General features: G+C 59.2%; 2 protein-coding genes across 2 annotated transcripts in view; both read left to right on the top strand.

Moving 5' to 3' along the window:
* LOC117889037 (immunoglobulin superfamily member 1-like) overlaps nucleotides 1-27,468 on the top strand; it is a 60,605-nt gene continuing 33,137 nt past the window's right edge. Inside the window, exons 1-16 of the mRNA XM_034792843.1 lie at nucleotides 1-560; nucleotides 1,395-1,679; nucleotides 2,727-3,017; nucleotides 5,897-6,028; nucleotides 6,529-6,556; nucleotides 7,177-7,202; nucleotides 7,523-7,560; nucleotides 8,523-8,710; nucleotides 16,654-16,715; nucleotides 18,714-18,767; nucleotides 20,749-21,039; nucleotides 23,557-23,651; nucleotides 24,848-25,061; nucleotides 25,202-25,237; nucleotides 25,572-25,862; nucleotides 26,705-27,092. Coding sequence (XP_034648734.1) covers nucleotides 155-560; nucleotides 1,395-1,679; nucleotides 2,727-3,017; nucleotides 5,897-6,028; nucleotides 6,529-6,556; nucleotides 7,177-7,202; nucleotides 7,523-7,560; nucleotides 8,523-8,710; nucleotides 16,654-16,715; nucleotides 18,714-18,767; nucleotides 20,749-21,039; nucleotides 23,557-23,651; nucleotides 24,848-25,061; nucleotides 25,202-25,237; nucleotides 25,572-25,862; nucleotides 26,705-27,092 — 2,825 coding nt within the window. The 5' untranslated portion in view covers nucleotides 1-154. The remainder of the gene's footprint in view (nucleotides 561-1,394; nucleotides 1,680-2,726; nucleotides 3,018-5,896; nucleotides 6,029-6,528; nucleotides 6,557-7,176; nucleotides 7,203-7,522; nucleotides 7,561-8,522; nucleotides 8,711-16,653; nucleotides 16,716-18,713; nucleotides 18,768-20,748; nucleotides 21,040-23,556; nucleotides 23,652-24,847; nucleotides 25,062-25,201; nucleotides 25,238-25,571; nucleotides 25,863-26,704; nucleotides 27,093-27,468) is intronic.
* LOC117889212 (leukocyte immunoglobulin-like receptor subfamily A member 5) lies at nucleotides 19,439-21,238 on the top strand. Its single transcript, XM_034793109.1, has 3 exons — nucleotides 19,439-20,230; nucleotides 20,372-20,407; nucleotides 20,749-21,238. Exons 1-3 carry the CDS (start codon nucleotides 19,915-19,917, stop codon nucleotides 21,111-21,113), a joined length of 717 nt encoding a protein of 238 aa, XP_034649000.1. The 5' UTR covers nucleotides 19,439-19,914; the 3' UTR covers nucleotides 21,114-21,238.

Below are 27,468 nucleotides of genomic sequence, written 5' to 3'. Positions count from 1 at the left end.
TGAACCTTCCCCAAAACTCAACCAAAACTCCCCCTGTGAGCTCAGAGCCGGCCCCGTTCTTCTGTGCTCCCCCAACCCCCCCGCATGGAGTAACTTGGAGTCGAATCTGGCTCCCGGGGTCTGACGAAGCAGAGAGGAACCGTCCCCTGGTTCAATGTCCTGGTTCAATGAGCCCCCCCAAGGCCAAATGACGGATGGACTGAATTGGGGTGGGGGGAGGCAGGGGGCTGTGTCTCCCCTGTTTAACTCCTGTCTCTTGTTCAAAGCAGGGCGTGAATTTCGCAAACCCACCATCTGGGTGAGCCCCAGCAGGGTGGTGGCGCTCGGGGGAAACGTCACCATCCGCTGTGAGGGTCGGTACCGATCCATGGAGTTCTTTCTGCGTAAAGCTGGACACCCGAACCCGCAGGCGCAGTCGGTGCCTGATGGGACCATGGCTGAATTTCCCATCGCCAGTGTCAGCCGGGAAGATGGAGGGAGCTACACCTGCGACTATCGCTCCATAACGGATCAAAATCGCACATCGCATCCCAGCGACCCCGTCAGGATCATTGTAGTAGGTGAGGGGCCCAGCTCAGTGTCCCGGCTCCCAGTCCCCCACCTAGCCAGCCCCACAGTGGGTCTCTGCACAATGGGACGCTCAGAGTCAGGCTCTGCCCTGAGCCCTGAGCCCAGCAGTGGGGACGCCCGGCCAGGGAGCAGGGATGGAGTCACTGGGGGGTTCTCCAGCCAGTGGGGAGAAGCAGCCACTGGAGACTCAGGGCTGAGGGAGGGGGGATCCCTGCCCCCAGGGGGAGCTGCAGAGCAGGGGGGGGCCTTTCCCAAGCAACACATCAGTTAGGGGGTGATGGGCGGAGCTGAAGGTTATAAACCTCAGTGTATAGTAGAGACTTGCACAGTCCCCTACAAGTCAGGGGTGGTGCTGTGCACAGAACCCAGCAGTCCTGGCCCCCATCCTCCCTGCTCTCCCCACTAGACCTCACTCCCCTCCCAGAGCCAGGGAGAGAACCCAGGAATCCTGGCCCCAAGCCAGCCCCTCCCCTGCTCTAACCACTACCTCCCACTCTCCCCCAGAGCCAGGGACAGAACCCAGGAGTTCTGGCTCCCAGCCCCCTCCCAGCAGAGAAGCCAGGGAGTGAAGGGACCCTGGAGAGTGTTCTGCCCTGTCACCCACGAGGGAGCAGAGTTCTGGGCCCCCAGGGGCTGGGGTTGCTCCGTGTCTCATGCTGTTAGCCCAGGGCTCAGAGGAAACTCTGGCCCCTGTGGAAAGGCATCCAGGAGCCCGTCCCCAGGTACGCCGGGTCTGACCCACTACTGAGGCCACGTGGTGAGGATGGGACCCAGGACTGAGTGACGGGGCCTGCATCTCACGGCCTGTCTGCTTCCCACTGCAGAGCCCAGCTACCCCAAACCCAACATCTCCCTGAGCCCCAGCGGGGGGGTCTCCCTGGGGGGAGCCGTGAGCGTCTGGTGTCGGGGGCAGCATCAGGGCGTGCGGTTCGTGCTGAATAAAGAGGGACACCATTTCCCACCTGTGGATACGGACGAGTTTGAGGTTGTGTTTCCCATCAGCAACGTGAGCCGGGAGGACGGCGGGAGCTACAGCTGCTACTATCACAGCAGATCGGAGCCGTTCGCCGTGTCGTACCCCAGCGACCCCGTGGAGCTGGTGGTGAGAGGTGAGGGGCCCGGCTCGGCGTCCCCCTTCCCAGCCCCACCCCCAGCCAGACCCTCACGGGGGCTCGGTGCCAATGGGACGCTCAGAGCCAGGCTCTGCCCTGAGCCCTGACCCAGCAGTGGAGACGCCCGGCCAGGGAGTGGGGACGGAGTCACTGGGAGGTTCCCCAGCCAGCGGGGAGCAGCAGCGCCTGGAGACTCGGGGCAGGGAGGCGACTTTAATGCTGCCCCTTGTGCGTAGGAACCGAGAGTCGCTATTTAATCCCATGATCCCATCCCCTCTGTTCTCCAGGCTCCGCCCCAGGCAGGGCCCCGGCCGGAGTGAATGGGGCAGGGGCTGCAGAAGAAGAAGTGGCTTGGTGGACATGGCGTTAGGCTGGGACCCAGGAGATCTGGCTCAGCTCCTGGCGCGGCCACAGACTCTGTGTGATGGGAGCACGTTGCAGTTTTCAAAACTGTCCTTCATTGTGGGGAGGCCTCAATCTTGGGGGATCTCAGATCGAGCTCCCACAAACCAAGATGCCCACAGTTAGTGGAGACCTCTGCAAACACTGGCCTCAATAGCACTGGATCCCTTGTGTTGGGGGAGCATGTAGGGCCCCTGCCATGATCAGGGCCCTGTTGTGCCAGGCGCTGCATAAACACAGAGTGAAGAGACAGTCCCGGGCCCCGGGAGCTCACTAAGGAAAGTGAATCTGTCTGTGCCTCAGTTTCCCTATGTGTAGAATGGGGATAAAGACCCCTCTCTGCCTCCCAGGGGGCTGACTCCCTTCCTTTGTGGATCTCGGGCCCTGTGGTGCTGCGCGCCAGAGACCAGCCCGTGACTCGGGCATATGAGGATCCCAAGAACTAAGGAGCTGCGGCTCAGTGTCTGTGGGGCTGGGAGCCCAGCTCGCAGGGCCGGGATTCTGGGTGGGGGGAACTCTGGGATCTGGGAGAGAATCCCTGCCCGGGGGCCCCTGGATCTGTCCATGGTTGCAGCCGGCCGGGGAGGCGGGGTCTCGGTGGGTGCCCGGGACTGACTCTCACAGCCTGTCTCCTGTGCGCAGATCCCAACTTACCCAGACCCTCCATCTCTCTGAGCCCCACTGGGGTCACCGCCCCAGGGGCAGACGCCACCATCCGGTGTCAGGGGCAGCGCCGGGACGTGAGGTTCTTCCTGCACAAGGCTGGAGACCTGAACCCGCCGCGACACATGGACCCTGCTGGGGATGGGGCCGAGTTCCACATCCCCACCGTGGGCTGGCAGCACGGAGGGAGCTACAGCTGCAGCTACCGGAACCGATCAGAGCCCTTCATCTCCTCAGAGCCCAGTGACCCCGTGCAGCTGGTGGTAGCAGGTGAGGGGCCCAGCTCGATGTCCCCGCTCCCAGCCCCACCCCCAGCCAGACCCTCGGCGGGGGCTCCATGCTGATGGGATGCTCAGAGCCAGGCTGTGTCCTGAGCTCTGGGCCCAGCAGAGGGACGCCCGGCTGCGGAGCGGAGATGGCACAGGTGACCGGTATAATATGGAGCTGCTGCCGAGGGATGCTTGGCTGGTGTCGGGGGCTGGGGGCTGCTCAGGCCTAGCACAGGGCTGGGGTCACTCGGCATAGCATGGCTGGGGCTCAGGTCAGTTGGCTGGTGGGGCTGACCCGGGACTGGGGCCGGACTGGGGTTGCTCTGGTGGCAGGGGTGGGGCTCCGGGTTCTAGCTGGCCCGGGGGCAGGGGAGGGGGCCCCATCGGCCAGTTAAACAGGCTCATTCTGCCCAAGGAGCCGCTTCCATGGGGGAGCCACAAAGGGCTGGGGCTTGGTGGGGAGAATGGCTGGTGTTACTAGGGGTATGTGGGGCCCAGACACCGGGAGAGAGACACCAGCAGTCAGCGAGGTAGCAACCGGCACCAGCAATGCAGGGACCCTGCGAGTGGGGAGCCGGTGGAAAGGGACCCGGTGGCCGAGCTGTGTCATCGAAGGGGCCAGGCAGAGAGCTGGGAGGGGGAAAGTCCCGTTGAGAAGGGACAGAGATGGCAGGAACAGGAGGAGGCAGACAGAGGAAAGACAGAGGCATGAGGGGGAAAGTTAGAGGAAGAACCGGGCAGTGAAATACAAAGAAAAAAGAGTCTCTACGTTACAAAGCAATTGTTAGAAAACTGCAGGAGAAGTAAACCACGAATGAAAAGTGACAGAAACCAGCTGTGAGCAAAGAGAAACGGGCTGAAGAAATGAGGAGGAAGTGAGCTGGAGTGAAAGTAAAACTAACAGTGCAGACAAAACGTCCCCCCAGCACCTTCAGGGGCAGCGACAGGAGGAAAGAAATTGTCTGAGAGCAAAGGGGCTGTAAAAAAAGCAGCGGAGGGACAGTTGTTCAGTTGAGAAGCCGACCCATCGCCTGGAGAAATAGCTGCAGGTATCTGAGCTGGAACTCAGAGCAGCAAACAGAGACGGCGCAAGGGGATGGCTCAAGATACAACAAACCAGCCTAAGAACAGAGAAGCCGCGAAGGGACCATAGAGCGGTGGGTTCTGGCCTAGTGCCTTGGACGTTCTAACGCCAGATCCTGGTGCTCCAGGAATGTAAATTGTTGCCCATGAAGTGGGTTGAATTCAGCCAATGGCAGTTACTGTCCAGGTGAGCTCAGCAATAGTTCCCAGTGTGACCCTACCCAGCAGTTCCTTCTACACCAGCGAACTCTGATTCACTTGTGATCATTCCCCACTGAACTGATTTCTCCTTCCCCAGCTGATGGAGATAAAACGCAATTGGCCTGTAGGTCCCCTCGGCCTCTCCTTGCCCTGCCCCAGCCACCTCTCCACGGGCTCCTTGCATATGGATCCGCACTGTTGCCCTGCTGAGTGGTGGGGGGCCCTGTGCCTCTTGTGTCACTAGCCCAGCTCTCTTGGTCTTGGATTCGGGGGAAAAGCATCCAGAAGACCCTCTCCCTGCANTGGGTTGAATTCAGCCAATGGCAGTTACTGTCCAGGCGAGCTCAGCAATAGTTCCCAGTGTGACCCTACCCAGCAGTTCCTGCTACACCAGCGAACTCTGATTCACTTGTGATCATTCCCCACTCAACTGATTTCTCCTTCCCCAGCTGATGGAGATAAAACGCAATTGGCCTCTAGGTCCCCTCGGCCTCTCCTTGCCCTGCCCCAGCCACCCCTCCACGGGCTCTTTGCAGATGGATCCATGACGTTCCCCTGCTGACGGGTGGGGGGGCCCCGTGTCTCTTGTGTCATTAGCCCAGCTCTCTCGGTCTTGGATTTGGGGAAAAAGCATCCAGGAGACTCTCCCTGCAGGCCCCTGTATCGGCCTCGTCACTGGGGCCAAGCTGTGGGGACGGGGCGCAGTGACCGTGCCGGGGTCTGTGTCTCACGGCCTGTCTCCGCCTGCCCTGTGGAGCTGGTGATAGCAGGTGAGGGGCCTGGCTCAGCATCCCTGCTCCCAGCCCCACACCCAGCCAGACCACAAACCGGGGTGCTGTGCTACTCACTGGCACCACAAAGCTACCTGTGTGGGGCACAGCTCAGTGTGTATTCCCCTGGGAGAACGGCGCTGGGGCCGGAGAGCCATGGATAATGATCCCGTGTATCCCATCTGTCTGCCTGAGTCTGCAGACAGACTGGGTGAATGGCTCAGAAGCAGGGCTCCCCCTTCGCTGGGGTGCTGCCCAGTGCGGCATTAACTCTGGAACCCCTCAATCCAGATAGACATGGTGTTAACACTTGAACCCACTGATCCAGAGTGACGTGTTGTTGACTCTGGAACCTAATGATGGTTGTTGCAATGACAGCACTGTTACGTCTTCCGCTGCTGATCACTTCAGCAGGGCATGGCTCTCGCAATGACCTCAAAGCGCCCTCCCCGGACACAAGCCCCCTCCCACTGCCATCCCCCACCCATATGATTCCTACGCAGAAGTGAGATGAAGCTGCTGAGAAATTCCCAGGACAGGGGCAGGACCCAAGTGGGGGGTTGCTGCAGGATCCGGGCCTAACTGGCTTCACAGGGGCCTGAGGTACATCCCCCCACACACACCCTGCCCCCACCCCAGTACAGCCCTCTGCTATTGGAAGTGAGCCCCCTGACCAGTATTGCCCAGAATCCCCTCTGCTCCTGCCCCCCCACTAGCCCCATAGAATGTTCTGCTGTGGGTCCCTGGGTCTTCATGGGGGAGGGGCTGGGGCAGCAGGTAACGAACCAGCCGCTCACAGTGCTCACGGCCTGGTGCTGCTTCCCAGGTGGACCTGTACCAAGCGCAGCACCGGTTCTGACCTGCAGCATCATCGCCGGGGTGAGCGCGGCGGCTGTCGGCCTCCTCCTCCTCCTCCTCCTTCTCCTGGCCTTTGTCTGCTACAGAAGAACCCGAGGAAGTGAGTGCCCCGCCCAGCGAGGGAAGGGTTAAACCCACTGCTAAGCTGGGCTGGGAAGGGGTCATGGCTTGGATGGGAAATGGGGAAGAAAACCCAGGGGGTGGGGCAGGGGCCCAGCAGGGGGCGCTCTCCCCTGGCAGTCAGGGCTGGTCCCAAAGCCCCTGGGCAGCACTAGGGGGCGCTGGGCTGCAAAGGGTGTAGGCTCAGCAGGGGGCACGGTGCTGCAGGGGGTGGGGCAGAGGGCTCACTAGGGGGCGCTGTGGTGCAGGGGGTGGGGCAGAGGGCTCACTAGGGGGCGCTGTGGTGCAGGGAGCCAGGCTCAATCTGTCTCTAGGGTATCCAGGTTCAGCAGCTGGAGGGTGAGGTGCTCCCCAGGCAGAGTGGTGGGGGGGGGGCTCTCCTGGGCCCCCCATCCCAGATGCCCTGTAGGGCTGAGGGGCAGGGCTGGTACACGGGGATCCGGGTTGACTCATGGACAATTCTGCTTCGTGTCTCCGCAGGGAAAGGACCAGCCCCGAGACAGAGCAGGTGAGACCCCAGCTCCGCTCCCCACCCCCGATCTACCTGACACAGGACACAGGACTCCTGGGTTCTCTCCCCGGCTCAGAGTGGCGACTAGGATCTAATGGTTAGATCAAGAGGTCTGGGAGGCAGAACTCCTGGATTGTCTCCCTAGCTCTGGGAGGGCAGTGGGGTCTAATGGTTAGATTGGAGTCGGCTGGGAGCCAGGACTCCTGGGATCTCTTCCTGGCTCTGGGTGGGGAGTGAGGCCTAATGGATAGATTGGAGTCAGCTGGGAGCCAGGACTCCTGGGTTCTCTCCCTAGCTCTGGGAAGGGAGTGGGGTCTAATGGTTAGATTGGAGTCGGCTGGGAGCCAGGACTCCTGGGATCTCTTCCTGGCTCTGGGAGGGGAGTGGGGTCTAATGGTTAGATTGGAGTCGGCTGGGAGCCAGGACTCCTGGGTTCTCTCTCTGGCTCTGGGAGGGGAGTGAGGCTTAATGGATAGATGAGGGCGGCTAGGAGCCAGGACTCCTGGGTTCTCTCTCTGGCTCTGGGAGGGGAGTGAGGCTTAATGGTTAGATCAGGGGGGCTAGGAGCCAGGACTCCTGGGTTCTGTTACCATCTCTCTCTCTCTTTCTCCCCGTAGGGAGTCCGAGGCTGCAGCCACAGTCTGTAAGTTACACATGAGGGGGCAGCCATGGAGCAGGGGGGAGGGGCGGGTGTCCCCTGGCAGGGGCCACATCCTGTGTGGGGGGGGCATGCTGATGCGGGGTGCAGCCTTCATTCACTGTGCGCCTTTGGGGGCGCCCCTGCCCCCCTTTGTGCCTCAGTTTCCCCCACTGCACCATGGGGCTTGTGACCCTGCCCCACCCCAGTATGCCGGGGGGCAGGCAGGCCAGTCTGCGAACGGCTCAGATGTGGGGTGGGGGCCCGGGCCCGGGGCCCTGATCTGGGCCCAGCCGCTCACTGATCTGGGTGTCTCTATTCCACAGACGCCCTTGTGGCTGAAGGGAAGCAGATGGATGTCCTGGTAAGTGCCCCCCACTCCTCCACCAGCCCCAGCACCAGTGCAGCATCCAACCTCTACACCCACCCACCCCCACCCCCGCCATCCGGCCCTGTACAGGTCCCACTAGAGTCATGTTCAGACGCCGGCCCCCCCGACTCTGCCTGCCCCCCCCCATTCCCCCTCAGGGCAGACACTGGATCTGGGGATCAACAACGGGCTCCCCCCTGAGAGGGGCGGGAGACCCAGAGCACAGAGAATAAGAGCCTGACCCTGCACCCCCAAAACACACCTTGACCCCCTCAAACCTTCCTCCAAACGTTTGCATTTGGCTGAGATTTGGGGAGGGTCAGTGGAATTCCATAGGGGGCAGGTGCCAGGGGAGAGGAGGGGGAATTTCCCTGATCTCTGCCCTATGGGGCTTTTTGGGCTGGAGTATGGGGGGGAAGGGGGTGTTGCTGGATTCCCTGCTGGGGGGAAGAGCAGCTCTCCGGAGCTGGACAGGACAGAGTGTGTCAGAGCAACTGTGCATGGGGTGGGGTTTGGGGGGCACTGCCAGGGCCGGCTCTGGCTTTTTTGCCGCCCTAGGCAAAAAAGCCCTAGGCAAAAAAGCCACCCGCTGCCCCCCCCTCTCCCACCCCCCCAGCGCGGCAGGGGAGGGTGCCAAGCCCGGCCGCGGGCCCGCAATCCCCGACCGGCCGGAACACCGGGGGGAGGGCAGCGAGCCCGGACGGGGCCCCGCTCTCCCCGACCGGAGCGCTGCGGGGAGGGCGGCGAGCCCAGTCACGGCCCCACTCTCGGACTGGAGCGCCCCGCTGCGCCGCCCCCCTCCAGGCGCTGCCCCAAGCACATGCTTGGTGGGCTGGTGCCTGGAGCCAGCCCTGGGCATCGCTGCCCCCTGGTGTCTGGGATCAGAACTGTCTGGTGTGTGTGTTGGCACACACACACACACACACACACACACACTCCGGTGTCTCTCTCCCCTCTCCCAGGAGACCGACCCTGGCGCCGAGGGACTCACCTACGCCGAGCTGGATGGCCAGGTGCTGCAGGCCAAGCGGGGGGGCCCGGCCCCTGCCCCCGAGCCCGTCCTGTATGCCACCATCAACGTGAGCAAGGGCCTGACGGGTACACCCCCCAGGGTGCAGAAGCGCCCCCCACCCACCCCCATGGCGTGAACCCAGGGGCAGGGCCGGCTTTAGGAAGAGCGGGGCCCAATTCGAACAGTTTCGACGGGGCCCCAGCAGGGATGACTAAAAAAAAAGCCACTTAAAAAGAACCCTTTCATTTCTTCCATGTATTATTTACTTTCCATGACTATATAAATAATAACAAAATTATATATTAATTAGCTGATTTTCACTTTCATATTAGGAAAATAATTCATGTTTTGATAGTTGTACAAACTGATTTTCTTCAATAATGTTTATTTTATTAAAATTTATAAAATATTTCCTTATTAATATAAAATTGTGCCCTCCTCCCCCCCCCCCCAGCGCCTCCCGGCCCACGGAAACAAACTCTGCTTCCCCAGCGCCGCCCCGCCGAAACAGCTGTGGGCCGAAAAGGAAGAAAAGGAAGGTTTGGGGAGGGGGGTGACATAGGGTGACCAGATCACAGCAGTAAAATAGGACCCGACCCCTCCCCGCTCGGCCCCACCATCACACCCCTCTTCACCCCCTAGCCCTCCGGTGGCTTGCTGTGTCCCTCCTAGTCAGTCGCCCACCCACTACTTGCCTCCTTTCACCTTCTCCCTCCCCTGCCAGAAACCCCCATGCCCGCCCCTAGAACCCCTGCTGGCTCACTGCTTGCCTCTTTGCCCATCCGCCGCTTGCCCACCCGCTCGCAGCTCGCCCCCCCCCCAAGTATAAAGCCTCATTCAAAGACCCAGGGGTCACTATGTTACTGCACACAGCAGTCAATCAGTGCAGTTGTAGATAAATCTCTGCATTATGCATTGTTGTATAACTTTTATATGACTTTGTATTGAACCTTGGTAATGTTATAGCTGGCCCCTAAGGTAGTATAATTAAGGTAAAAGAAAAATGTCTTTTTGCTAGAAGTAGAATAAGTTCTTCCCCCCACTTTGTAATCAATTGACCTGTTGAATGGATGAGGTGTGAATGAGGAAGGTGTGGAAGGCAGGCACTTCCAGACAGCTGCAATCCTTGGAGAGGGGCTGGGAGCCAGCCAAGGGGAGCTTTGCCCAAGGCTGAGTGGGACAGAGTTTGGGTGCAGGCTCCGGGCTGGGGCACAGTGTGGGGTGCAGGATGGATGGAGGGGTGCAGGCTCTGGGAGGGAGTGTGGAGGAGTGGGTGCAGGCTCCGGGCTGGGGCACAGTGTGGGGTGCAGGATGGATGGAGGGGTGCAGGCTCTGGGAGGGAGTGTGGAGGGGTGGGTGCAGGCTCTGGGACAGAGTTTGGGGGCGGGAGATGCGGTGGTGGGTGCTGGGTGGGAGGGGACTGCCATCACATGTGGCTTCCTTCCTCCCCTGCTGCCCCTCACCATAGCCTCGGTGGGGGATGGGGCTGCCCCTTGCCCAGTGTTTGCAGGAGTGGTGGCTGGGGGGAAACCCAGTCAAACTCTGGTTTTACTCTTTCATTGATGGGTCACTTTAACCCCTTACAAGCCCCTTCCCGCCTCTCTCACCCCCCTTTTCTACGGGGCTTGTTTGATCTTTTCGGTGGAGCCAGATGAAAACCACAAACCCCAGCGAGAGCAACAGGCTGGAAGACTAGACTGAACCCACCACCCACCCAGTCTAGTCCATCCCAGAGCCCAGGACTGAGGGCAAATGTCCCCCCACCCCCGGGCCACCTGCTTCCACTCCTGGCCTCTCCTAGTGCCGCCAGCGATTCTGTGTGGCTGCATTGGGTGGGATTTCAACCGGACCCCCCCCTCGCTAAATTCACCCCTGTTTTGCGATCACTCTGCACCAAGAGCACCTTCTTTCCCTGCCCTAGAGCTGCTGGATGGCTAGAAAGCTGAGCTGGGTGTTTGATCGATCCGGAATATTATTGTGCCCCCCCTCCAAAAAAAACTTAATGTCCACACAGCTTTGGGGGGGGGGGAATATTCCTCCCCCCCCAAGCCGGTCTATTTTATTGTTGCAGGGCAAACAAAGGAGCCAGAGTTTAATGGAAATATTCAGCCCCTACAGTGGTCTTGCAGCAGGGGAAGCAGAGTTGATGGGAAGGGAACTGGTTTGGATAGGAGCCCCCCGTCCCCCTCCTTTGCAAAATAATTTGGGGAGGGGAGTCAGATCACTCTGTGCCTCAGTTTCCCCTCTCTCGGGGGAGAAGGGAGAGATAAAAGTCTCAGCCTGCCGTGTTGCAGACCTTTCGCATTCTCCCCTCTTGATGTATTTGATTTCCTCCTCCAAACCTCCCTCTCTCTCTCACCTGGAGTTCACAGCACTAAGTACCGGCTCGGGGCTTTCTTCCTGGGTTACATGATCCCGAGTTTAGTTTTGAAACAGACACAGGCAGGCACAAACTCACCCTCAAACAGCAACACCACCGAAAACCACAAAACCAACCCAATATTACACACCTAGGGGGAGTCACGGGGTCAAACTCTCACCGACCGAAGCCCCAGCAGCTGCTCAGGTGAGTGAGGTCCACACTGCAGAGATTCCTGTCTCCCACTGGACCGGAATCCCCCTCCGTGTCTCCTCCAGGTGAGTGCCGGGGGAGAGGGGAGGGGAAGGCTGCAAAGCACACCTGCCTTCTCCTCCCCTCCCCGCTCCTGACCTGCAACAGTCCCCATTGCCTCTGCCTCAGCTCCCCCCCAGCCAGCGTCTCTCGTTGCCTAGCAGCAACAGCTGCTGCTTCCCGGAGAGCCCCAGAGCTTTGCTTTAGGCAGGGACGCTGCGCGGGGCCCTCTTAGGGCCGGGGCCCAATTCAGGGGAATCGGTGGAATCGGCCTAAAGCCGGCCCTGCTCCAGAGTCCATACGTGGTCCCTGAGGGCCAGGAGCTCCTTGCACCGAATGCACACATACGCCCCCCGCCCACGGGACAGGTAATCATACATGCTGCACTCAGTGCAATAAACTGGATACCCCCCTCTGCAGCTGGGCTTCTGCCTGCATTTTCTCCTAGTTCATGAAGAAGACCAGACCCCGTGGTCGCCTGGCTCTCAGCCAGATGCACGTTCCTCCAGGCTGCAGGGTAGGTTTAGGGTGACAAGCTGGGAGCTGTATGATGCTTCGCAAGGTTGACAGTCCCTGGGTTTCTTTCATTTTGCAAAGCCCTCTGCTTACTTTGACCGCACTAGATTTCACCTGCAGATTAGAGACAACGTGTGATGGATATTACAGGGTCACTGCCGGGGAATCAGGTTTACGCAGAGTTTCACTGGCAGTAGCAGAAACAGGAAGCGAGCGCCGGCTCTGCTCACACTTCCCCTTTTCATGCATTTTTCGGGTGCTGCTTTAGCGACTTAGGATCTAAATTTATCCCTCCCCATCCCATTATGGGGGACCAGAAACCACAACCCCCCCACCCCTCTGTCCCGTCTCTGTCTCACACCACTGCGCTAAGAACAGCATCTGCAGTGACGCTACCTGCGAAGGAGGTTGGCCAGGTCCCTCCACCCTGTTCCCTATCAGCTCTGTGTTCTCGGGGAACCAGGGCACAGTACCCAGCCTGTCTGACTCACGAAAGACCCCGCCCGCCCCCCGCAGCCTCTGCTTGCACCAAAGCCGATCAGACGACAGACTTACAAAAACCAATGGAAAGGTTGTGGGAGATCCACCGAAACCCCTGGGACAAGGGAGACAGGATTAAGGAAACTCCCCCTGGCCTCATCTGCATGGGAGATGGGACAAGGAGGCATCTACATCAGCTACAGACTGGAGACCGGAGATTCCAAGGCAAGAACCACAGGGAACTCTGGGACCAGCAAAGCAGGGAAGCAGTGCATGATGGGGGATCTCTGCTCCAGATGTTAATGAGCCCACGCCTGTACACCCCCAGCTCAGCAGTTATCAGACCAATTCTAGTAATAAATCCTTGATTGGTATCCAAAATACTAAAGCTCCCTAATTGCATTCTGAGCTCCCTCCAAGGAGCACCGTCCATGGCCAGGAATGATCAGCTCCTGTTGTGTTGCCTGAACAAAACAACTTTGGTCTTCTCCCTTGAGCCATCAATTTACCCACAGACACACCTAGTGTCTCCCCTGAACCATTGTTCTTGCCCTACACAAACCCCTTCCCACGCTCAAGTCAGTGCTCTGATGCCTGGATCCAAAACCTGCATCCATTCCATTGGAACGTCATCTTCTCCTGACTAATCGTGCTGGGGGCTCTGTCTGTCTCCAGCACTCCGGACCCTCAGCTACCACCACCACCTGGGACCCCCGATCGATTCAAGCTTCACGGAGTGGTGAGAACTCAGCTCTCTCTCTCTCTCTCTCTAGGTGAAGCCTTCTGACCCTGACGTGTGTGATCAGTTCTAGTTTTCTAAACCTTTTATAATCAATATTATAACTGTTTTGTTTGTTTGGCTCCCCTATGGTGATGTGAGGAAGTGGGGGATTTTCTTGTGTTTTCCTTGTTTTTCCAGATCGGAGAGGGAACTTGGGACCCCAGCCAAAGGCCTGGATGATGGATACCCCAGCGACTGGAGACCTGACGCCTGACGACCCAGCTCAGGAGTCGCAGCCGGTTCTGGACAGTGGGAGGACAATAGGCTGCGACAAGAGGACCCCAGTGACCTAACCAGCTGGTTCCAACCAGAGAGGCCAGAGGGGGGCAGAGAGGAGAGGCGGCCCAGATGACCTTGTTTACGACCCTGTTTACCTGGAGAGAAGACATGGACAGAGGCGGGACTTGGGACCAGTGATATCAGATGTCCATCTGGGAAGCAGGGGGGCTCTGGGCTGGAGAGGGGGAGCAGGCAGAGCCCACTTGGATGCAGAGAGCCTGGGATGTGCTGGGCTGAGGGAGGCCAGGCCTGAGGCCCTGAGAGTTTCCTGGGCTGGGTTCAACTCTCAATAACCCTCCTGTTTTACACTGGCTGAGAGTGGCTCCGGTCTAGAGAACAGGGTTGCATTATTCCCTCTAGGAGTGGAGGCCTGGGAGATCCAGAGCGAGGGGACTCCCTGAGGGGGCCCACGGCAAGAGACAGACGTGCTAAGGCTCAGAGAGGTGCCATCCCAGGAGGTGGAGGGGCTTAACCCCCGCAAGAGAGTGGACCCCCAAGAACGGCTGTCACACTGAAAGGGGCACCCCCCACGGACCGCACGGGGCCAAGAGTGGGCACCATCTGTGAGTCCATGACAGGTTATTATCTGGTGTAGTAAGTAAAGGCCCTGAGGCTTGAACTAAAGTAATGGTCAAGACTTTACTAGCATAAAAGCAAAGTTAAGCTGTGAGCAAGAGGCAGGTCCTGCTCACAGAAGCTGGCAAGGAAAGGGCTGATGTTGCATAGTTACAGTATAAACATGGTACCAAGACACACTATACTGGAACAGGCCGACCCATCCCAATGACAGGGGCAAAAGGGTAAAATGATGGATAGAGTTGTTTTGATCGAACCAACAGGTACAAGGTGAGAGGCGGCACCTTACTGCATAGAGGGGTTGTACCTTGCTACGTAGAGGGGTTGCACCTCAATACGTCAGGAGTGATGTGTAACTTGTTTGTACCTGTGTATAAAAATGTATCCCTGGGGTGGTGTCTTTGTCCGGCTGAGGGGGCAGTGGAAAGTCCCGCCACTGAGCTGAGTCCATTGCCAAGCGGCACTTTCTAGCAGTATGCCCGGTAGACTAAGTAATCTACGGGGAACTGAAATTGTGTCAGGGTCGCAATAAACCTGGCCGAGGTGCCTTTGTACCTTCCTAGACTCTGTGGTTATTGGGGGTTCTCGTCGGGTTTGCTGTGTCAGCTATCTGCAGAGCTGGGGCAGCACACAGAGGGAACACATGCACGCAGCGGAGTGATATCAACAGGAGAAAGCAGAAGCACCACACCGGTAGCCTCTCACAACATCTGGCAATAAATAACTTTTGTGGTTAAGCTGGTTGCTTCTCTCTCTCTCTCTCTCTCTCTCTCCCCGTTGAGGGTGTTTTTTGGCTTCCCCATTAGCTCTGCAGCAACACTCCTCATACCTAAGCTACAGATCCTGGCAGCGCCCAAAAATCCTGTGGGGTTTGCTCATCACGTGGGTTACTACCAGGACAACTGTCACGGGAAAGTGGGGATAGGGACGTGCGGAACCTGGGACATAAGTGTGGCAGCTTGGAAGTGCTGTTTGACCCAGTCTGCTGAGTCCTGCAGTTCCTCATTCCCCTCGCACTCGGGCCTCAGGCGGGTGGAGCTGGGTTCTAGGGCGTTGGTGGCAGCGGTGAGGGGTCCCCACTGCCCCGTCATGGCGTCTGCTCTCACCATCCTCCTCCTCGGTGAGTATCGGAGACAGCCAAGGCATGTGCCCATAATGGGGGATCTGAGACCAGGGTGTGTGCCCATGGGGGGGGGGGGGTCTGGCTGATCTGATACCAGGGTGTAGGACCCAGTCATTCTAGGATCTGGTCCGTAACAATCCATCTCCTTTCCAAACTTCTGGCTGGCCGGGTGGAGCGGAGTGTGAGTAAAGGATGGGGGTTGGAGAAGGGACGGGAGAGAGGAAAAGAGGAGCTGAGCCCTGAGCCTTCACCCGAAAACTCAGTTCAACCTCCTTGCATTGACCCCGGGGGGCTGAGATCAGAACCCGGCCCTGCCCCCAGTGCAGTCAGGGCTGACTCCGGATTAACCCCCACGGGGCTGAGATCAGAACCCGGACCTGCCCCCAGTGCAGTCAGGGCTGACTCCGGATTGACCCCATGGGGCTGAGATCAGAGCCCGGCCCATGGGTTTCTTGTAGCTGCACTGAGGTGCCTGCAGAGTCTGTTTATACTCAGGGCTCTGGTTTAGGGCCGGGGCTGTTTCTCACTGCATGTTTGTGCAGCACCCAGCACCTCTGATCCCAACCCCCACCCCCTGCTCTAATCACTAGGCCCCACTCTCCTCCCAGAGCCAGGGAGAGAACCCAGGAGTCCTGGCATCCAGCATCCCCTGCTGTAACCTACTAGACCTCCCTCCCCTAGTCCTGGCTCCCAGCCCCCTTCATTCTAACCCACAGGACCCCACTCTCCTCCCGGAGCTGGGGATATTATCCCAGATCTCAGTCCTTTGCTGTAGCCACTAGCCGGCCAATCCTCTAAGGCCCTGAGCCAGGCTGACACTGCCTGGGTGGCCGTGTGGCCTAGTGGGGAGAGCGCTGGGACTGGGACTCAGGAGAGCTGGCTGCCATTCCTGGTATGGCTGTCATTTCCTGGGGGACCTTGGCCGAGTCCCTGCCCCCCTCTTTGCCTCAGTTTCCCCCCTGTAAAATGGGGCTGATGCCCTTCCCCCTTCTGTGAAGCGCTGTGAGATCTGCGGGTGCGAAGTGCTGGGGAGGAGCTGGGCATTGTACCAGACACAATCTGGCCCAATCCGGTGCCACCAGACCGAGAGCGGTGGGTTTCCAGCCCCTGCCAGAGACGCAGCAGCTACTAGTGGCTGCTGGGTACGAGACAGCGGCTGTGAGGGCCTGTGGGTCTGATCCGGGGGGTGGGGGGACGATACTGGCTGGATGTGCCCAGAGGTCTGATCCCATGGGGCAGGGATGGGGAGGGGGACACTGGGCTGGGGGACCCATTAAGTAGATAGATGGGTACAGAGGGGTGCTCTGGATTTAGGTTCTTGGAAGTTTCGGGCGTAGCTCCCAGGAATCTCTGGGATCTCGGAGAGATTCCTCTGGCTGGTTTTCTCCCAGGGACCCCGTCTCTGGGGCCGTGCAGTAAGGACGGGATGCAGTGACTGTGCCGGGGTCTGTCTCACGGCCTGTCTCCTTCTCACTGCAGAGCTCAGCTTCCCCAAACACCTCCATCTCCTGGCGTCCCAGCAGGTGGGTGACCCTGGGGGGAGCTGTGACCATCTGGTGTTGGGGTCGGCACCAGAACATGAGGTTCCTTCTGTACAAAGATGGGAACCCGAATGCGCTGTAGGAAACGGACCCCGCTGGGGACGTCGCTGAGTTTCCCATCTGCAATGTGAACCAGAGAACCTGAGGAAGCTCCCGCTGCCAATACAGCACCCAATTGGACCCGCCCGTCTGGTCGCACCCCAGCGACTCCGTGGAGCTGCTGGTAGCAGGTGAGGGGCCCGGCTCGGTGTCCCCGCTCCCCGCCCCACCCCCAGTCAGTCTCTGCACTGATGGTACGTTCAGCGCCAGGCTCTGCCCTGAGCCCTGGGGCTCAGCAGAGGGGGAGTCCAGCCTGTGACTGGGGACGGAGTCACTGAGGGTTCCCAGCCTGGGGGAGCAGCAGCCGCTGGAGATTTGGGGCCGAGGGAGGGGGGATCCCTGCCCCCAGGGGAGCTGCAAAGCAGGGGCCTTTCCACGGGGGATGCTCCCCCAGTTGCCCCAGGTCTGGTGACATACAGAGGAGTCGGGCCCAGGGGCTGCCCAGCCGGCCCCGCCCCCAGCCTGTGCCTGCATTCCAGGGCTGGCTGTGTGATGCCCACCGGGGCTGGGGGCTGTCGGGTTAAAGAGCCGTGGGAGCTGCACACGTTGGCTGCTCAGAAGCAGCCTGGAAACAACAGCTGTGGGGAGACCCCCAAGGATTCCCGGGCAGCGGAGGTGGGGGGAGCTCGAGACCAGGATGGTATTTTTTTTCTGGTAGGAGAAAGAAAACAGCAGGGGAGAGCAGCTCCCCTTCCCCCCACCCCTTCCTCCTCCACATCCCCGCGCACCCCGCACCCTCCCGGTGGAAATGTCTGATAGAGTTTGGAGGGAGGCTGCCCAGCGCTGCAAGAGAGACACCAGCAGCCAGCGAGGTAGGAACATGCACCAGAAATTAAGGGCCCCAGCGAGCGGGGAGCCAGTGGATAAGGTCCCAGTGGCCGAGCTGTGTCATCGAAGGGGCCAGACAGAGAGCTGGGAGGGAGACAGTCCCGTTGAGAAGGGACAGAGATGGCAGGAACAGGAGGAGGCAGACAGAGGAAAGACAGAGGCACAAGGGGGAAAGTTAAAGGAAGAACCGGGCAGTGAAACATGAAGAAAAAAGAGTCTCTAAGTCACCTAAGCAATTGTTAGAAAACTCAGGAGACGTAAAACACAAATGAAACATGACAGAAACCAGCTGTGAGCAAAGAGAAACGGGCTGGAGAAATGAGCAGGAAGTGAGCTGTAGCGAAAGTAAAGCAAATAGTGCGGACAAAACGTCCACAGGACCGCACAGCACCTTCAGGTGCAGCAACAGAAATATCGGGACTGTCCCTGTAAAATCGGGACATCTGGTCACTCTGCTCAGAACAGCAAACAAAGATGCCACAAGAGGATGGCTCAAGACAGAATGAACCAGCTTAAGAAATTTGCCTGCGAAGTCGGGATGTACAGAGGCTGAAAACAGAGAAACCGCGAAGGGAACCTAGAGCCGTGGGGTTCTGGTCTAGTTCACTTTACTTTCTAACTCTAGATTCTGGGATTGCATGAATGTAAAACTGACTTGATAGGGAACAATTCATTCTGATGATGGTACAGTAGAAGCTCAGAGTTACTAACTGACCGGTAACCACACACCTCATCGGGAACCGGAAGTGCACAATCAGGCAACAGAAGAGACCAAAATAATAATAATAATAATAAAGCCAATACAGAACAATTCTGTGTTAAACAAAGTTCTACAAAATCAAGGGAAAGTTTAAAAACAGCTTTGACAAGGGAAGGAAACTGTTTCTGTGCTTGTGTCATTGAAATGAAGATTGTTCAAAGGAGAATTTTAATTCAGGCGAGGTCAGCAATAGTTCCCAGTGTGACCTTACGCAGCAGTTCCTGCTACACCAGCGAACTCTGATTTCTCCTTCCCCAGCTGATGGAGATAAAACGCAATTGGCCTCTAGGTCCCCTCGGCCTCTCCTTGCCCGGCCCCAGCCACCCCTCCATGGGCTCCTTGCAGATGGATCCGCGCCGTTGCCCTGCTGAGGGGTGGGGGACCCCGTGTCTCTTGTGTCACTAGCCCAGCTCTCTCCGTCTTGGATTCAGGGGAAAAGCATCCAGGAAACTCTCCCTGCAGGCCCCTGTATCAGCCTTTTCACTGGGGCCGGGCTGTGTGGACAGGGCGCAGTGACCAGCCTGTCTCCTTCTGCCTGCAGAGCCCAAACCCAGCATCTCCCTGCACCCCAGTGGGAGAGCCGTGACCGTCCGGTGTGAGTGTGGGTGTCACGGAGCGAGGGTCCTTCTGAGTAAAGTTGGAGACCCGGCTGCACGGCGCTCGATGGACCTAACGCAGGGGACGTGGCTGAGTTTCCCATCCTCAACATGAGCTGGAGAGACACAGGGATCTACAGCTGCCAATATAGAACCAAATGGGACCTGCCCGTCCCCGCTCCCAGCCCCACACCCAGCTGGGCCCTCAGGGGCTCCTGGCCCCAGTGGGACGCTCAGAGCCAGGCTCTGCCCTGAGCCCTGGGCCCAGCAGAGGGGAAGCCTGCAAGGGGACCGGGAAGGAGTCACTGGAGGTTCTCCAGCCAAGGGAGAGCAGCAGCCGCTGGAGGTTCTGGGCTTAGGGAGGAGGGAACTTGGCTCAGCCATCGACCCCTGTGATCTCTGCCCCGGGCCCTGAGATGCGCAGTCCCACGGCCCCGGGCATGGGCTGGGGAAGGGATACGGGGCCTTTTACCTCTAGGGGCTGGCTCTAAACTGTGTCCTTTTCTCTAAGCACTAGACCCCACCCCAGGGGCCCCAATCCGAGCTAGGAGAGAACCCAGGAGTCCTGGCTCCAGGACCCCCCCCCCAACAATCAGTAGACCCCATTCCCCTCCGAGAACTGGAGTATATAAACAGGGTAGGTGCCGGGCATCAGGTTTACAGAGTTTCACTGGCAGTAGCAGAAACAGGAAGTGAGCGCCGGCTCTGCGCAGACTTCCTCTTTCGCGGATTTTACGGCTGTTCCTTTAACAACTCAGGATCTAAATTTACCCATTTCTCGCACCCTCACGGGGGCCAGAAACCACCACTCTCCCAGGCCCCAGTCCTGTCTCTGTGCCACGTCACTTGGCTAAAAATAGATTCTGCAGCAACACTACCTGGGAAGAAGGTTGGCCAGGTCCCTCCACCCACATGCTCCAGGGCTGGCGCTGGGCCCAACTGAGTCAGGAAGGAATCTCTGTCCCACTTCATGGGAGAGGGACGCTACATTAGGGAGTGGGGAGGAGAGAGAGCCATCCTCTACTCTGAGCTGCTGCTCCAGGGAGGCTAGACGGGCCTGTTGGAAAAGGTCAGGGCAGCTGGGTACCTCTTGAGGCCTCCTGAGATTGCCTCATTCCCAGCTAGTCCCTGGACTGGGCAGCTCCCATGTGGGACTCGGAGGTGATGGGGAGGGGGCTGGGCAGCTGCAGGAGGGGATGTGGTTTGCTGGGTGTTGCAGGGATCTGGCTTTGCTCTGACCACAGTAGATTTGGGCTGGAGATTGCAGAGAAACCATCTGGTGGGGAAGAAAGGGGCCGAGCGCATCACAGGCTTCCTGGGGTTGCAGCCCCCATCGCAGTACCTCATTCCGCTCGAACTGGGGCCTCAGGCTGGGTGGAGCTCAGCACCGGGGTGTTAGTGGCAGTGCTGAGGGGCCCCCACTGCCCCATCATGGCATCTGCTCTCACCGTCCTCCTCCTCGGTGAGTATCGGAGACAGCCAGGGCGTGTGCCCATAAGGTGGGATCTGAGACCAGGGCTTGTGTCCATGGGGGGGATGTGGGACCAGAGTGTAGGATCCAGGTGCTCTGGAATCTGGTCCCTAACAGCAATTTCCTTTTCAGGCTGCTCTCTGGCCGGGCACAGCTGGGAGTTGGGAGGTGAGTATCAGTCTGTGAGGAGGATATTAACATCAGGAAGGGGCTGGGATCGGGGGGAGGAAGAGAAACTGAGCCCTGAACCTTTCCCAAAACTCAACCCAAACTCCCCCTGTGAGCTCAGACCCGGCCTCATTCCTCTGTGCCCACCCCCCACACCATGGAGTAATTAGGAGCCGAATCTGGCTCCCTTGGTCTGATGAAGCAGCCAGGAACCATCCCCTGGTTCAATGTCCTGATTCAATGAGCCCCCCCAAGGCCGAATGACAGATGGACTGAATTGAGGCGGGGGGAGGCGGGGGCTGTGTCTCCCCTGTTTAACTCCTGTCTCTTGTTGAAAGCAGGGCGTGAATTTCTCAAACCCACCGTCTGGGTGAGCCCCAGCAGGGTGGTGGCGCTAGGGGGAAACGTCACCATCCGCTGTGCGGGTCGGTACCCGGGCATGGAGTTCTTTCTGCGTAAAGCTGGACACCCGAACCTGCAGGTGCGGACGGTGCCTGATGGGACCGTGGCTGAATTTCCCATCGCCAATGTCAGCCGGGAAGATGGAGGGAGCTACACCTGCGACTATCGCTCCATAGCGGAACAGAATCGCTGGTCGTATCCCAGTGACTCTGTCGAAATCATTGTAGGAGGTGAGGGAGGGGCCCAGCTCAGTGTCCCGGCTCCCAGCCCCACACCCAGCCAACCCCACAGTGGGTCTGCATGACGCTCAGAGCCAGGCTCTGCCCTGAGCCCTGGGCCCAGCAGAGGGGACGCCCGGCCAGGGAGCGGGGATAGAGTCACTGGAGGGTTCCTCAGCCAGGGGGTAGAAGCAGTGACTGGAGATTCAGTGCTGAGGGAGGGGGGATCCCTGCCCCTAGGGGGAGCTGCAGAGCAGGGGGGCCTTTCCCAGGCAATACATCAGTTAGGGGTGATGGGCGGAGCTGAAGGTTTTAAACCTCAGTGTATAGTAGAGACTTGCACAGTCTCCTGCAAGTCAGGGTTGGTGCTGTGCACAGAACCCAGGAGTCCTGGCCCCCATCCTCCCTGCTCTCCCCACTAGACCCCACTTCCCTCCCAAAGGCAGGGACAGAACCCAGGAGCCTTGGCCCCAAGCCAGCCCCTCCTCTGCTCTAACCACTACCTCCCATGCCCCCCCCCCCCGAGACAGGGACAGAACCCAGGACTCCTGGCTCCCAGTCCCCTCCCAGCAGGGAAGCCAGGGAGTCAATGGACCCTGGAGACTGGACTGGCCTGTCACCCGCTATGGAGCAGAGCTCTGGGCCCCCAGGGCCTGGGGTTGCTCCGTGTCTCATGCTGTGGAGCTGGTGGTAGCAGGTGAGGGGCCCGGCTCGACGTCCCCGCTCCCAGCCCCACCCCCAGCCAGACCCTCACGGGGGCTCCATGCTGATGGGATGCTCAGAGCCAGGCTGTGTCCTGAGCTCTGGGCCCAGCAGAGGGACGCCCGGCTGCGGAGCGGAGACAGCACAGGTGACTGGTATAATATGGAGCTGCTGCCGAGGGACGCTGGGCTGGTGTCGGGGGCTGGGGGCTGCTCAGGCCTAGCACAGGGCTGGGGTCGCTCGGCATAGCATGGCTGGGGCTCAGGTCAGTTGGCTGGTGGGGCTCACCCGGGACTGGGGCCGGACTGGGGTTGCTCTGGTGGCAGCGGTGGGGCTCAGGGTTCTAGCTGGCCCGGGGGCAGGGGAGGGGGCCCCCTTGGCCAGTTAAACAGGCTCATTCTGCCCAAGGAGCCGCTTCCTTGGGGGAGCCACAAAGGGCTGGGGCTGGGTGGGGAGAATGGCTGGTGTTACTATGGGTATGTGGGGCCCAGATACCGGGAGAGAGACACCAGCAGCCAGCGAGGTAGAAACCTGCACCAGCAATGCAGGGACCCAGCGAGCGGGAGCCAGTGGATAAGGACCCGGTGGCCGAGCTGTGTCATCGAAGGGCAGCAGGCAGAGAGCTGGCAGGGAGAAAGTCCCGTTGAGAAGGCACAGAGATGGCAGGAACAGGAGGAGGCAGACAGAGGAAAGACAGAGGTATGAGGGGGAAAGTTAGAGGAAGAACCAGGCAGTGAAACATGAAGAAAAAAGAGTCTCTACGTTACCTAACCAATTGTTAGAAAACTGCAGGAGAAGTAAAGCACGAATGAAATGTGACAGAAACCAGCTGTGAGCAAAGAGAAAGGGGCTGGAGAAATGAGGAGGAAGTGAGCTGTAGCGAAAGTAAAGCAAATAGTGCGGACAAAACGTCTGCAGGACCGCACAGCACCTTCAGGTGCAGCAACAGAAATATCGGGACATCTGGTCACTATAAAATCGGGACATCTGGTCACTCTGCTCAGAACAGCAAACAAAGATGTCACAGAATGAACCATCCTAAGAAATTTGCCTGCAAAGTCGGGATGTACAGAGGCTGAAAACAGAGAAACCGCGAAGGGAACCTAGAGCCGTGGGGTTCTGGTCTAGTTCACTTTACTTTCTAACTCTACATTCTGGGATTGCACGAACGTAAAACTGACTTGATGGGGAACAATTCATTCTGATGATGGTACAGTAGAACCTCCGAGTTACTAACTGACCGGTAACCACACACCTCATCGGGAACCGGACGTGCACAATCAGGCAACAGAAGAGACCAAAATAATAATAATAATAATAAAGCCAATACAGAACAATTCTGTGTTAAACAAAGTTCTACAAAATCAAGGGAAAGTTTAACAACAGCTTTGGCAAGGGAAGGAAACTGTTTCTGTGCTTGTGTCATTTAAATGAAGATTGTTCAAAGGAGAATTTTAATTCAGGCGAGCTCAGCAATAGTTCCCAGTGTGACTCTACCCAGTACTTCCTACTACACCAGCAAACTCTGATTCTCCTTCCCCAGCTGATGGAGATAAAATGCAATTGGCCTCTAGGTCCCCTCGGCCTCTCCTTGCCCTGCCCCAGCCACCCCTCCATGGGCCCCTTGCAGATATATCCGCGCCGTTCCCATGCTGAGGGGTGGGGGGGCCCCGTGTCTCTTGTGTCACTAGCCCAGCTCTCTTGATCTTGGATTTAGGGGAAAAGCATCCAGGAGACACTCCCTGCAGGCCCCTGTATTGGCCTCGTCACTGGGGCCAGGCTGTGTGGACAGGGCGCAGTGACCAGCCTGTCTCCTTCTGCCTGCAGAGCCCAAACCCAACATCTCCCTGCACCCCAGTGGGAGAGCCGTGACCATCCGGTGTGAGTGTCGGTGTCACGGAGCGAGGGTCCTTCTGAGTAAAGTTGGAGACCCGGCTGCACGGCGCTCGATGGACTTAACGTGGGGGACGTGGCTGAGTTTCCCATCCTCAACACGAGCTGGAGAGACACAGGGATCTACAGCTGCCAATACAGCACCAAATGGGACCTGCCCGTCCCCACTCCCAGCCCCACACCCAGCTGGGCCTTCAGGGGGTCCTGGCCCCAGTGGGACACTCAGAGCCAGGGTCTGCCCTGAGCCCTGGGCCCAGCAGAGGGGAAGCCTGCAAGGGGACCGGGAAGGAGTCACTGGAGGTTCCCCAGCCACGGGAGAGCAGCAGCCGCTGCAGGTTCTGGGCTGAGGGAGGGGGGAACTTGGCTCAGCCGTTGACCCCTGTGAGCTCTGCCCCGGGCCCTGTGCTGCGCAAACCCGATGGGCTGGGGAAGGGACACGGGGCCTTTCACCTCTAGGGGGCTGGCTCTAAACTGTGTCCTTTTCTCTAACCACTAGACCCCACCCCCGGGGCCCCAATCAGAGCTAGGAGAGAACCCAGGAGTCCTGGCTCCAGGCCCCCCCCCAACAATCAGTAGACCCCATTCCCCTCCGGGAACTGGGGTATATAAACAGGGTAGATGCCGGGCATCAGGTTTACAGAGTTTCACTGGCAATAGCAGAAACAGGAAGTGAGCGCCGGCTCTGGGCAGACTTCCCCTTTCGTGGATTTTACGGCTGTTCCTTTAACAACTCAGGATCTAAATTTACCCATTTCTCGCACCCTCATGGGGGCCAGAAACCACCACTCTCCCAGGCCCTAGTCCTGTCTCTGTGCCACGTCACTTGGCTAAAAATAGATTCTGCAGCAACACTACCTGGGAAGAAGGTTGGCCAGGTCCCTCCACCCTCATGCTCCAGGGCAGGCACTGGGCCCAGCCATGTCAGGAAGGAATCTCTGTCCCACTTCATGGGAGAGGGATGCTACTTTAGGGAGCGGGGAGGAGAAAGAGCCCTCCTCTACTCTGAGCTGCTTCTCCAGGGAGCCTAGATGGGCCTTTTGGAAAAAGTCAGGGCAGCCTGGGCACCTCTTGAGGCCTCCTGAGATTGCCTCATTCCCAGCTAGTCCCCGGACTGGGCAGCTCCCATGTGGGGCTCGGAGGTGATGGGGAGGGGGCTGGGCAGCTGCAGGAGGAGATGTGGTTTGCTGGGCGTTGCAGGGAGCTGGCTTTGCTCTGACCACAGTAGATTTTGCTGGAGATTGCAGAGAAACCATCTGATGGGGCGGAAAGGTGCCGAGTGCATCACGGGCTTCCTGGGGCTGCAGCCCCCAGCGCAGTTCTTCATTCTGCTCGCACTTGGGCCTCAGGCTGGGTGGAGCTTGGCACTGGGGTGCTAGTGGCAGCCCTGAGGGGTCCCCACTGCCCCATCATGGCGTCTGCTCTCACCGTCCTCCTCCTCGGTGAGTATCGGAGACAGCCAGGGCGTGTGCCCATAAGGTGGGATCTGAGACCAGGGCTTGTGTCCATGGGGGGATGTGGGACCAGGGTGTAGGATCCAGGTGCTCTGGGATCTGGTCCCTAACACCAATTTCCTTTTCAGGCTGCTTTCTGGCCGTGCACAGCTGGGTGTTGGGAGGTGAGTATCAGTCTGTGAGGAGGATATTAACATCAGAAAGGGTCCGGGATCCGGTGGAGGAAGAGAAACTGAGCCCTGAACCTTCCCCAAAACTCCCCCTGTGAGCTCAGACCCGGCCCCGTTCTTTTGTGCCCCCCCAACCCCCCCACCAGGGAGTAACTTGGAGTCGAATCTGGCTCCCGGGGTTTGACGAAGCAGAGAGGAACTGTCCCCTGGTTCAATGTCCTGATTCAATGAGCCCCCGCAAGGCCGAATGACGGATGGACTGAATTGACGTGGCGGGAGGTGGGGGCTGTGTCTCCCCTGTTTAACTCCTGTCTCTTGTTGAAAGCAGGGCGAGAATATCCCAAACCCCCGATCTGGGTGAGCCCCAGCAGGGTGGTGGCGCTCGGGGGAAACGTCACCATCCGCTGTGCGGGTTTGTACCCGGGCATGGAGTTCTTTCTGCGTAAAGCTGGACACCCAAACCGGCAGGCGCAGACAGTGCCTGATGGGACCGTGGCTGAATTTCCCATCGCCAGTGTCAGCCGGGAAGATGGAGGGAGCTACACCTGCGACTATCGCTCCATAGCAGAACAGAATCGCACATTGCATCCCAGTGACCCCGTCAGGATCATTGTAGGAGGTGAGGGGCCCGGCTCAGGGGCTCGGCTCCCAGACCCAGACCCAGACCCAGACCCAGCCAGACCCTCAGGAGTTCTCTGCACAATGGGTCGCTCAGAGCCAGGCTCTGCCCTGAGCCCTGACCCCAGCAGAGGGGACGCCTGGCCGGGGAGCAGGGATGGAGTCACTGGGGGGTTCTCCAGCCAGTGGGGAGAAGCAGCAACTGGAGACTCAGGGCTGAGGGAGGGGGGATCCCTGCCCCCGGGGGGAGCTGCAGAGCAGGGGGGGCCTTTCCCAAGCCACACATCAGTTAGGGGGTGATGGGCGGAGCTGAAAGTTATAAACCTCAGTGTATAGTAGAGACTTGCACAGTCCCCTACAAGTCAGTGGTGGTGCTGTGCACAGAACCCAGGAGTCCTGGCCCCATCCTCCCTGCTCTCCCCACTAGACCTCACTCCCCTCCCAGAGCCAGGGACAGAACCCAGGAATCCTGGCCCCAAGCCAGCCCCTCCCCTGCTCTAACCACTACCTCCCACTCCCCCCCAGAGCCAGGGACAGAACCCAGGAGTCCTGGCTCCCAGCCCCCTCCCAGCAGAGAAGCCAGGGAGTGAATGGACCCTGGAGACTGGACTGGCCTGTCACCCGCTAGGGAGCAGAGTTCTGGGCCCCCAGGGACTAGGGTTGCTCCGTGTCTCATGCTGTTAGCCCAGCGCTCAGAGGAAACTGGCCCCTGTGGAAAGACATCCAGGAGCCCGTCCCCAGGGCCACCGGGTCTGACCCGCCACTGATGCCATGTGGTGAGGATGGGCCCCAGGACTGAGTGACGGGGCCTGCGTCTCACGGCCTGTCTGCTTCCCACTGCAGAGCCCAGCTACCCCAAACCCAGCATCTACCTAAGACCCAGCGGGGGGGTCTCCCTGGGGGGAGCCGTGAGCGTCTGGTGTCGGGGGCAGCACCGGGGCATGCGGTTCGTGCTGAATAAAGAGCGACGCCATTTCCCACCTGTGGATTCGGACGAGTTTGAGGTTGTGTTTCCCATCAGCAATGTGAGCTGGGAGGATGGCAGGAGCTACAGCTGCTCTTATCACAGCAGATTGGAGCCGTTCACCGTGTCGTACCCCAGCGACCCCGTGGAGCTGGTGGTGAGAGGTGAGGGGCCCAGCTCGGCGTCCCCGTTCCCAGCCCCACCCCCAGCCAGACCCTCACGGGGGCTCGGTGCCAATGGGACGCTCAGAGCCAGGCTCTGCCCTGAGCCCTGACCCCGCAGAGGGGACTCCCGGCCGGGGAGCGGGGACGGAGTCACTGGGGGGTTCCCCAGCCAGGAAGGAGCAGCAGCCCCTGGAGACTCAGGGCAGGGAGGCGACTTTAACGCTGCCCCTTGTGCGTAGGAACCATGAGTCGCTATTTAATCCCGTGATCCCATCCCCTCTGTTCTCCAGGCCCCGCCCCAGGGAGAGATGAATGGGGCAGGGGCTGCAGGAGAAGCAGTGCCTTGGTGGACACAGCGCTGGGCTGGGACCCAGGAGATCTGGGCCAGCTCCTGGCGTGGCCACAGACTCTGTGTGATGGGAGCACGTCGCAGTTTTCAAAAGTGTCCTTCCTTGTGGGGGGGCCTCAATATTTGTGGG

This window comes from Trachemys scripta, chromosome 16 (assembly GCF_013100865.1).
Source record: "Trachemys scripta elegans isolate TJP31775 chromosome 16, CAS_Tse_1.0, whole genome shotgun sequence".
In the NCBI taxonomy this organism is placed as follows: Eukaryota; Metazoa; Chordata; order Testudines; family Emydidae; genus Trachemys; species Trachemys scripta.
Note: the sequence above shows the minus strand (reverse complement) of the source record. Positions and strands in the feature narration are given on the sequence as shown.

Coding starts and splice junctions, on each gene's coding strand:
- LOC117889212 (XM_034793109.1), top strand. CDS start 19,915: ATGTGGGACTCGGAGGTGATGGGGAGGGGGCTGGGCAGCTGCAGGAGG. Junction 20,231..20,371: donor TCTCACCGTCCTCCTCCTCG/GTGAGTATCGGA, acceptor TTTCCTTTTCAG/GCTGCTCTCTGGCCGGGCAC. Junction 20,408..20,748: donor GCACAGCTGGGAGTTGGGAG/GTGAGTATCAGT, acceptor TGTTGAAAGCAG/GGCGTGAATTTCTCAAACCC.